Here is an 11,342-nt window from a genome sequence, read left to right as displayed (position 1 = left end):
GGCTTTTCTGGGGAGCACGGAATTAGCTTTCATCAAATGTAATAATAACTAGCCTACCTCTAATACTATGTGCCAGACAATCTTTTAAGCCCTTTGCATGTATTAACTCATTTAATCTTCACAAAAATCCAATGATGTAAGTCTTTTAATTAATCCCATTTTACAAATTAGAAAAATGAAGCAGAGAGAAGTTATTATTTCCATTTCACAGATGAAGAAACTGAGGGAGAGAGAAATTGAGTAACTTACCTAAGGCCAAGCTAATAAGTGGTGGAGCTGAAGTTTTAACTTAGGATTCTGACTCTAGAGCCATGTTCTTACCCACCATGATATATTGTCTCCCCTTATATGTTATAAAGATATGTATTGTTTCAGGAAATGTTTACTTTGGGTATATATGTGAGTGTAACTGTATGTGCTTGTGCTTGTTTTGGGTTGCAATGCAAGATATATTTATTCCTGACTCATGGGCAAAGATATCTGAAAGCTACTACTCTAGCAATAGTATTGCTGAATTGTACATCTTTAACTTCACTAGAGGTAATGCCAGATTGCTCTCCAAAGTTATTGTACCAAATCACATTCCCACCAGCAGTGTAAGCAAGTAACCTGTGTTCTACATCCTTGCCTGGACTTGTTAGGGTAAGACTTCTAATATGCTGCCAATCTAATGGATGTGGGATTGTATCTTATGTGATTTTAAATTGCATTTTTAAATTTTTATTACAGCTTTACATATGTTTTGGCAATTCAGGCTTTTTGTCTACTGTGAGTCATGTGTTTATATCCCTTACCAACCGGTTGTATATTTACATCATTATTATAACCCTGACAACAACTCTCTGAAGGAGTCAGCAGTATAGATGAAGAAATTGAGGCTGGGAGAAACCTTGCTTAAGGTCACCCAGCTAATATGTTGTTGAGCTTGGATTTGAGTCCAAATCTAGATGATCCCTAAGTGCATGCCTTCTGTTTTCCAATATACAATACATGCCAGGACCCAAGGGCCTGTTAGAAAAAACAGAGGAAGGAAACAAATGATTTTGAGCATGTAACCATATATCATGTGTCTAATTAGGCTTTGAGAAAGTAACATAGATTATTTCCTTGCATCCTCACAACAACCGGGTAAGGTGAAACATGTTATCTCCATTTTACAGGTGAGGAGATGGAGGCTCATAGAAGTAAAGAAATTTTCCTTGGAGAGGTTAAATTAAGCTAATAAGAGACAGACTCAGTAATTCAAGCACAGGTCTGTTTGATTACAAAGTCTATGCCTGCTCTGCAATATTTCTTGTCCATAGATATTCTTGGTATGAGGTAAAGGCTTCCCACAAGTCAGGCCTGCCTCATCATCTCCTAGAGCCTGGTCTTGACTTCCTGCTGCATCTTTTCTCAAGAGCCGCAACAAGCTGCTTCTGCTTGTTTAGGTCCAGGGCTACAGTGACCATTTTTCTGCAGAATCCTGGCCTGGGGCAGCCTTAACCAACTGGGTCAACACAGCTGCCTCCCATTACCAGCCAAGCAAAATGAGCTCCCAGCCAACTTCTGCAGATTCATCTTCCACTGTCTCTGGCTTCTTTGATGAAGCCCACTCAGAATCTCAGCCCCTTCCATGGTAAACCAGAACATTTTAAACCACAATTCTCAAACTTTGCTGCATATTAAAGTCACTTGGGGGAACTTTAAGAAATTCTGATGCCTTGGTAGTACCCCAGACCTATTACATCAGACTCTCTGGGGAAGGTGCCCAGGCACCCATAATAGTTAAATCTCCCCAGGTGATTCCAATGTACAGCTAAGATTGAGAACCACTGTTAAGTCATATTCTTTAAGTTCTAGCAGCCATACTCACAGTGTTCGCACATTTTAGATCACATGGGAACTTCTTGTAGCACTTGTTAAAATTCAGATTTCTGGACCCACCGCCAAAGGGTCAGTGTTTGGGTCTGGACCAGTATTCTTAACAATCACCCCAGATAGTTTTGCTGCAAGTGATTAGCAGACCACACTTTGGGAACTGCTACATTAGAGACATGAGGTGGGAGCAAAAGGCCCCTGGCCCTTTAAGAACTGATTAAGAAACTACCTTTAAAGCTGTGGTGCAGGGCAGGCAAGGGTTGCTTTTTTTTTCATCCTAGTGGATAGGGGAACAGGTCCTGGAATGGATCGCTCCTTTTATATTCCCTCAGCCTTTGAATAAGTACTATCTTGTTCCCAGTCCTGAAGAGCAAAGGGTGGGGGACAGGGAGGCATGCTGCCTTGTCCCACCTGCTGTTTCTGTTTCTTTTAATGTAAAGAGACCAAGTTAGGAGACCTCCTCTTGTCCGGAAGTTCCTCCCAGAGGAAGCAACATAGAGCCTGCCTGCCTTTCTTTTTTTCGTGCCCATCCTTTGTGGTTGTGGAGCCAGGATGCAATTACCTGCATGAGAAGAAAGGGTCAGAGCTTGGGCTGGAGGCTGTTGCTGAATGCTAAGGCTTTCAAGATGGTCCTTCTTAGCATCATTAGAACCCTTCTTCTTTGGGGACTGGTAATTTTTATGGAACACAGGGTCCACATGGCAAGGGTTGGACAGTCCTCTATTGCTCTCCTGGCCGAGGCCCCTTCCTTGCCTCTTGTTCTGGAGCTGTTAGAAGAAACCCCTGGCAAGCAGCGGAGGAAGCCACGGCTCCTAGGACATCCCCTGCAGTACATGCTGGAGTTGTACCAGCGATCAGCTGACCTGCAGGGACACCCTAGGGAGAACCGCACCATTGGGGCCACAATGGTGAGGCTGGTGAGGCCTTTGGCCAGTGTAGCTAGGCCACTCAGAGGTGAGTTATTATGCCCCCATCCTTCCATGGAGGGCAGAAAAGTGGGGAAGAATTGTGCAGAGAGAAGGGAATGTGTGGTTTTACTGTCAGGCCTTATTGCCTTGTGGGTAGGGTATTTTCTCAGGCCTGGTTTTCAAAGGATGGCCAGCTTGGGAGAAGATTGCTCCAAGCCTACTTCCTTTAGTGCTCTATTTTAAGAACAGATTGCCTTGGAACCTACCTGAGGACTCTCTCCCAGGCTCTAGGACAACTAAATGATGTCAGCCCCTATCTTAACAGCAACAACAAGAAAAAATCTGTTGTTTGTTGCATCTCTGAAAACTAATTGAGAAATACCCATATATTTTCTTGTGGAGGACTCTTTATGTATTATTTTACTCTTTAGAAGGCAAAGAATATAGTATGCTGAGTTGGAGAAACTTACAAGGCCTCAGAAATACAGAAACAATTTAATATCTGAGGGCCTGTGTATCTGGCTCTGTGAGCATCTGTTATTGTATTTAACCCTTAACGACAGCTGCTATCATTAGCTTTCAGGGGCAGTTAGCCTAATTTTTAAAGATAACAAAACTGAAGCATGGAGAGGTTAAGTAAATTGCAAAGGTCACACAGATAGTGGGTGGCAGAGATGGGATTTGAGCTCATTTGTCTGATTCTAAATTCTGTCCATAACTTCTCAAGTCTTTAAATGAAGTACCTCAATATCCTTGTACACCAAACAGCTCTTCTATTTAGGCCATGTTGCTACTTTGGGATTTTGATACCAAATGTATTTTGGAATCTTTTTCTTTGTCCCTGTCATTCTTGATTCTACTTTGAACATCTGCATTAGACACTGTTCTAGCACGGCGGTAGACTCTTGAAATATATGGCTCTCTAGAGAACGTAGACAGTCATCAACTTCAAGGAACTCTTGGGAACCTTCTGAGATCAATCTCCAGCCTTCACTAGTCTCAGAGATGACAACAGAAAATTCCTCGCCCCCACCCCCCTCCACCCCCAGTGAAACAACCAAAATTCCCCTTGCTAGTAAGCTCAGGCATTGTGCAAAGTGGTTTATAAACATTATCTTCCTTAATCTTCACCACAACCATATGAGGTGGATACTATTAACATACCCATTTTAAAGGTAAATAAACCGAGGCTCAGAGTAACTTACCTAATGCCACACAGCTAGCAATTTCTAGAGATGGGTATCAAACTCAGGCTGTCAGGTCCAGAGCCTGTGTTCTTAATCACCATGCTGTGCTGCCTCCCCAAAAGATTTTAATCGTGTGCAGGCACTGTGTTTGGGGTAAGTATATAGAGGCAAATAAAACTGATTCCCTGACCTCTAGGAGCTCCCAGTATAGTAGAAGGGATAGGTAAATAATCACATAATGATGTTACAGTATGACAAATGTTTTGAAAAAGATAAGCAATAGGGCTCCCAGGACTCTAAAGAAGAAATGGCTTACTGCTTGAAGCAAAGAAAGGGAAGCAGTGAGGTTGTCTGAAGGTCTAATTGAGGAGGTAGTATTAGAGCTGGACCTTGGGGAAGGAGTAAGGGGGCTACATGAAGACAGAGAAGTGCACTTCAATTTAGGAAAAAGCAAATATCTAGGTTTTGGTGGAGATTCATTTATTCAGCACCTAATGAGTGCCAGGCATACAGGTATGTTCAAGAGAAGCAAGACCTCTTCTCTCAGGAAGCATATCTTCTTATTGGTGAGACAAACAAACACAGGTAAATACAACTTTTGGTAAGTGCTATCAGAATGAAATGGGTTGTTGTGATAGAGAATGGCAGATAAATTCTCCTTTAAGTGGGGTGGTTAGGGAAGACATCTTTGAAGAGGTGACATTTGAGTTGAAGCCTGTAAGATAAGAATCTAACGATGTGAAGAGCAGAGGGAAGCTGGCTCTAGGTAGAGGGAACAGCATGTGCAAAGGCCCAGAGGGTAGAAACAAGTTTGTCCTACTTAAAGGAAGGAAGACTAGGATGGCTGGAGCCTAGTAAGCATCACAGAGAGTGGCAGGATCTGAAGCTGATGAGAAGCAGGGCCTTGTAAGTTATGATACGAAATCTGGATTTCATTCCTAAATGCAGCAGAAAGCCATTGATTAAGTTTTTACACATAGTATGAGACTGGAAAAGAGGATGCCTAGAATTGGGTGAGTGTTATGGTCTGAATGTGGGACCTACTAGTGCCTATGGAGTCTAGAAAGGATTCAGAAGCAGATGACAAAAAAAGCAGGGCCTGTTTTCCATCAGATGATGGCCCAGCTGAATCAAGCTTGCCTGGAGAGCCATGCCAGCTTCAATCACACAGGATGTGTGAGTCAGCCCTTTCCCTGAAAACTTCTGAGCAGACCCTTCCTGGCTCTGAGCCTTAGCAACCCCACCCTGCTCCAGGAAACATGTGATGTTAAGGTCTCAGAGGAAAGGGCAGTTCCTCACCAGACAGATTGCTAGAGAGTTGGGTTGGGTTCTTTTTCAGGCAGAGTGGGGCAGTTGTATGGGTGGGCCTATTGGAAAGATAATTATAAGATGGGAGTTCAGAGTACCTTGAGCAAGAAAATACAAATAACTTGTATGAATGCTGTCTAGTGCCCCAAAACCTGAGGGTGTATTAAGCTTAAGTTGGAATCTGAATTTTTAAAAATATCCTGGAGCATCAAGACATTAAAAGCTTCTATATCAAACATCCAAGGCCTACTGAAGAATTCCAGGCTTGAAGATTCAGTGAAGAAAGATTAGGTGAATAGTTCATAAAGTTCATGGAAATATTTAATGATAAAATGTTTGAAGACGAAAGAAGGTTTTTTTTCTGGAATGCCTGGTTTTTGCAATTTTTGCTCTTGGGGGCACAGATGTTCTGAGCACTACAGACTTCCAACTTTTTGGCCACTGGGTGTCAGCATTACAGTTTGGGTTAAAGCTCTTAATCACTAAGGTATGCAGCTTCTAGTATAATTCTCAACAAATACAATATTCCTGCGATCAAGGCCTTGTTGAAATTTATATTTAGGGTGTTAAAAATAATCAAAACTCAAAATTTGAACATAAGTTTTATTCTAAACAGTTATTCTATATGCATATAGGGAAACCATTTTGATTCCAGACAAAGCAGGGCTTGGAACCTGGTCTTTCCAGTTTGAACCCCTGTTGAGAATTTGCATTTCCACCCCAGATAAACTGAATCAGTATCTACAGTTTAACAAAATCACCAGGTGATTCTTATGTATAACTTCATGAGAATTTGTTAGAAATGCAAATTCTCAGCAGGGGTTCGAACTGGAAGGACCAGGTTTGAAGCCCTGGCTCAAAGTAAGGTAGGTACAATGAGGCTTATAAAGAGAACAGGAAGGAGAAATACAGAAAATAAACCCTTGGCTTATCTTACCATGATTATTGAAACTTGCCCTTCTCCTTTTATTGAGATCAACTGGTATTAGGTCACAAGATGGCCTCTGGCCTTCCACCCAGCCGTATCTTTTTTGAAATTCAAATTTAGTAAGCCTGGCTTTGACCAGGAAAGAAAGGAGTAGCAACTTTGGGTGAAAGAAAAGCCACTGGCAGGATTAATTTTGGTCAGGAATTTCTTTACTGTGAATATTTGGTTTCATGGGTATGAAAAGCTTAAAATCAAAGTAAGATGTCTTATTAATTTTTCTTTTTGACAGGGGAATGATAGTAAAATGAATGGTGTAAATGAAGAACCACTTTCAGCAAGGAATGGAAAAGGGAGAGGTAGAGGGTTAAGGGACAAATGGCATAATAAGGGAAATGATGTTCCAGAAGCAATTATTTTTATTGTAGAGAAAATATACATAGCAGAACATACACCAATTCAACGATTTCTACATGTGTAATTCAGTGACATTGATTACATTCTTCAAGTTTGGCAACCATTCTCACCATCCTTTTCCAAATTATTCCACCACCGTTAACATAAACTCACTGCCCCCTAAACAAAAACTCCCCCTTTCCCCCTCCCTCTCACCCCTAGTAATCACTATTAATTTTTGTTTTTTATATATTTGCTTATTTTACGTAAGTGAGCTCATACAGTATTTGTCCTTTTGCGACCGATTTATTTTGCTCAGCATAATGTTCTCAGGGTTTATCCATGTTGTGGCATGCATTCCTATTGCCATCGAGTTGATTACGACTCATAATGACCCTATAGGAGAGGGTAGAACTTCCCCATAGGGCTTCCAAAGAGTGCCTGGTGGATTCAAACCTTTTGGTTAGCAGCTGAGCTCTTAACCACTGAGCCATCAGGACTCCGTGGCATGCATTAGGACTTCATTTCTCTTTATGGCTGAGTAATATTCCATTGTATGTATGTAACACATTTTATTTATCCATTCATCTTTTGATGGACATCTCAGTTTCCACCTTTTGCTATTGTGAATAGTGCTGCAATGAACATTGGGGTACAGGTTTCTGTATGAGTTCCTGCCTTCACTTCTTCTGGATATATACCTAGGATTGGGATTGCTGGGTCTTATGGTAGTTCTATGTTCAACATTTTGAGGAACCACCAAACTTTTTTCCACAGTGGTTGTACCATTTTACATTCCCATCAGCAAAGTAAATGTTTCTCCACAACCTTAGCGATACCTGTTTTCCCTTTTTTTTGGTCACTGTCATTCTAACGGTGGTGAGATAATATCTCATTGTGATTTTGATTTGCAATCTCCCTAACGGATAATGAAAGAGCCCTCCTTACACAATGGTTAAACTCTGGGCTGCTAACTGCAAGGTCTTTCAAGGAACCCACCAGCTACTCCCTGTGGCTACTCCTGTAAAAATTACAGCCTAGGAAACTCTATGGGGCATTTCTACTCTGTCCTATAGGATCAACTATGAATCGCAATTGACTCGACGGCACACAACAATGGTTAATGATATTGAACATATTTTCAATGTTGGTCATTTGAATATCCTCTTTGGTGAAATATCTGTTCAAGTCCTTTGCCCTTTTTTGATAGGATTTTTTGTCTTTTTAAGTTGTAGAAGTGTTTTGTATATCTTGAACATTAGACCCTTATCGGATATATGGTTCCCAAAATTTTTCTCCCATTCTGTAGGTTGTCTATTCACTTTTTTGATAAAGTCCTTTGAACAAAAGTATTTAGTTTTTTCATTTATCTATTTTATTTTGTCTTTTGCTGTTCGTGCTTTTGTTATCATATCTGATAGCCCACAGAAGCAATTCTTAAAGTCAGTAGGATGCAGAAATGGCACAATAGCTGCCACAAGTAGGGGTGAATAGATACAATTACTTTTTAGGCAACTTGGCCCTGGATTTGAATTGATAAGAGGCCATAGCCCCCATATTGGACTGTTGCCTCAAAGCTGGCATCTGTACAGTGATGTGACCCAAGGATTCTTTTCTTAGTCCATGTATGTCTCAATGATTCTCTTCTTAATTGATCTCCTTTTAAGATTCAACTAGTAATATGATTATAACTCTCCCATATATACAATATACATATAACATACTTATATATTTTAGTTTTTTGAGTCTAGTACTGAGTGATCTAAAAATAAGACAGTTTCTCTAAGGGAAGCAGACTTGGGTTCAAATCCTGATTCTACAACACACTGGCTGTGTGTCCTTTGACAGAGCTTCTGGGTCTCAATTTCCTTGTCTGTAAAATGGAGATATCTATCTCATACACTACTGAGGATTAAATAGCTAATGCATGTAAAGCATCTAGTACTTTAGTAAGTGCTCAATAAATGATAGCTATTATCTTGAGTTAATTTTCAGGCTGATCAGTTTTCAGTCTGTATTGAGTAGGTTTGTGAGGGAGATTCAGGCTGGTAGGTGAGAATCTAATCCCCTGCTCTTGTTTCCTCTTACTTATGCAGGCCCTTGGCGTATACAGACCCTGGAGTTTCCTCTAAGACCAAACCGAGTGGCTTACCAACTAGTCAGAGCCGCTGTAGTTTACCGCCATCAACTCCACCTAGCTCACTTCCACTTCTCCTGCCATGTGGAGCCCTGGGTCCAGAAAACCCTAACCAACCATTTTCCTTCTTCAGGAGGAGGTTCCTCAGAGTCTTCCCTTCTTTCCAAAGCTTGGACAGAGATGGACATCACACAATATGTTTGGCAAAGGCTCTGGAATCACAAGGGGCGCAGGGTCCTGCGACTCCAATTTGTGTGTCAGCAGCAAAAAGGTAGTGAGATTCTTGAGCTCCGGTGGCATGGGACTTCCTCCATGGATGTTGCCTTCTTGTTACTCTATTTCAATGATACCAATAAAAGTGTTCAGAAGGCCATACTTCTCCCCAGAGGCCTGGAGGAGTTTATGGAAAGGGAATCATCTCTTCCATTGCGGAAGTCCCGGCAAGCAGGCAGCATTGTGTCTGAGGTTCCTGGCCTCTCCTGGGGACATGATGGGCCTGAACAGAACCAGTGTTCCCTCCACACTTTCCAAGTCAGCTTCCGTCAGCTGGGCTGGGATCACTGGATCATTGCTCCACATCTCTACACTCCAAACTACTGTAAGGGAGTCTGCCCTCGGGTACTACGTTACGGTCTCAATTCCCCCAATCATGCCATTATCCAGAACCTTGTCAATGAGCTGGTGAACCAGAGTGTCCCTCAGCCCTCCTGTGTCCCCTATAAGTATGTTCCCATTAGTATCCTTCTGATTGAGCCAAATGGGAGTATCTTGTACAAGGAATATGAGGATATGATTGCCCAGTCCTGCACGTGCAGGTGACAGCAAAGATACAGCTAGCTCAGGTTTCCCAAGAAATTGTAGAAGGGCTAAAAATAAACAATTATCAATGTTGAAACTGCAAGTGTTCCTTTACCTAATCCATAGGTTCTATTCCTTGCCTCAGTATAGTTACTTAAGTCACTTCTATTTGTGAGCTCTTTAGTTTATATACATTGTTCTGATACCAATCTCCTAGCATGGATCAGTACTTTTTGACCACTAATCATAGTCCTTAATGGCTTGGGTAAGATGTTCCTTTGGAGATGCTCTATTTTCTTGTCTCCTTTATTGTGACTTTGTCAAAAGTCACTAGTCTATGGTGGTAGAACTTTAGGAATTATCTCACCAAGGCCTGGGAAAAGTAGATTCTTCCTTGTGTCCATCTTCTGAGGCTCTTAAAAGATTTTGGGTGAAGAAAGCAACTTGGAATTTTATACTCCCTTTCCTTCCTTGTCTCCTATATCCTAGAAACTAGTACCTAATATGAAAGACTTCCGGCTTCTGTGTTTGGATTGCCCTCTAAATCTAAAACTATTCTCACAGGGCCTAGACAATTTTTAGCTAACAGTCTCCATAGAAATCTTTTGAGAGGAACAGAAGGAAGGAAATCTTTTTCTAAGCTGTCAGGGCTTTTCCTCTCTGCCTCTGAACCTTGGAACAGTACTTGAGATTCCTTTCTGTACGAGGATGAGGACAGTAACACTTAGTAAGGCCAAGAGGGAAATTTGAGTATGGAGCTGTCTGAGATGGCAAAGACTTCAAAAACATCTGCATCTGTGGTGAAAAAGGGAAGAGCTGCCATTGCTGATTAGGATTATGTATAGGGGGTCATTTTAAACTTTATATGGAATGTTAGATTTCACAGAATATTTTCTTGTTTTATATAACACTTAAACCTCTTAATTCTCTCACTCAAAAAGTTCCCTGGTGGCTCAGATTAGAAATTGGCCTAACTAGAGGTGGAGGTAGAGATGGGGGTAAAGGTGGAGGGGGATAAGATGCTGCAGCTAGGAAGCTTGAAGGGCTGTGGTAAAAGAGTGTAGCATGCTAAGGCCTGGGGCAGACTTCACTTTGGGCTTTCCTGCTTCATGTGTTCAACTTGGCTCTGGGCATGGGTCTCTGAAGGGAGATGTGTTTGCTGTCTTTGGGAAGCATGGAGCTCTACCTTGAATTGAATGATGCTTGCAGTTTGATTCCTTTCTACTCATGCTGGGCTGTGTTGTAAATAAATCATTTTTTTGTTAAAGAGAATCTTGAATGTTTTGGGAGTTGGAGGAGTGGATGGGAGGAATTTATTTCCTCTGGTGCCTTTAGCTATGATCCTAGAGACTAGGCCAAGAGCCCAACCCTAAGGGGCAAAGCTGGAAGCTCCTCAGAAGTTCTGCTCTCTAAAGGCTCACTAGCAGGCAGAACTGCTAGGGAGCAGCCCTCACCAAAGGGCTTCTCTGAGGAAGCCCAGTGAGTCTTTTCCCCTGCCCCACTGTCCCTTGATTAGTCTTAATTCTCAGGGGGATGGGGTGGATTTATGCTGGTTTCAAGTGTTTGTCAAAAGTAAATCCCTATCTCTTTCTTCCTGTCCCTCATAAATGAACTCATCTCACCACTCCCTTCTCAACAATTGGTTCCAGATAGACTGAATAGCTTTCAAGTCTGTAAATACATAAAGTTTATTTCCCTGCCTGAGGAGCTATTTCTTAACATCAATTTTCCCATCTACCTTCTTTACTGTATCTTTGAGAATCAGCTCAGACAAGTCTCTTCATCTCACCAATGCCCCCATGACACCCCAGAATCAGGTGGGT

General features: G+C 41.7%; 1 protein-coding gene across 1 annotated transcript; it reads left to right on the top strand.

Moving 5' to 3' along the window:
* The first annotated feature begins 2,465 nt into the window (after positions 1-2,465).
* On the top strand, positions 2,466-9,540 carry BMP15 (bone morphogenetic protein 15). Its single transcript, XM_004376824.3, has 2 exons — positions 2,466-2,814; positions 8,681-9,540. Exons 1-2 carry the CDS (start codon positions 2,487-2,489, stop codon positions 9,538-9,540), a joined length of 1,188 nt encoding a protein of 395 aa, XP_004376881.1. The 5' UTR covers positions 2,466-2,486.
* The last annotated feature ends 1,802 nt before the right edge of the window (positions 9,541-11,342 follow it).

This window comes from Trichechus manatus, unplaced genomic scaffold, assembly GCF_000243295.1.
Source record: "Trichechus manatus latirostris isolate Lorelei unplaced genomic scaffold, TriManLat1.0 scaffold00046, whole genome shotgun sequence".
Taxonomy (NCBI): Eukaryota; Metazoa; Chordata; class Mammalia; order Sirenia; family Trichechidae; genus Trichechus; species Trichechus manatus.
This window is presented reverse-complemented; position numbering and strand designations above follow the sequence as displayed.

Excerpts from the sequence above, each read along its gene's own strand:
- BMP15 (XM_004376824.3), top strand. The coding sequence starts at position 2,487 with ATGGTCCTTCTTAGCATCATTAGAACCCTTCTTCTTTGGGGACTGGTA. Across the intron at positions 2,815-8,680 it reads TGTAGCTAGGCCACTCAGAG|GCCCTTGGCGTATACAGACC; the intron begins GTGAGTTATTAT and ends TTACTTATGCAG.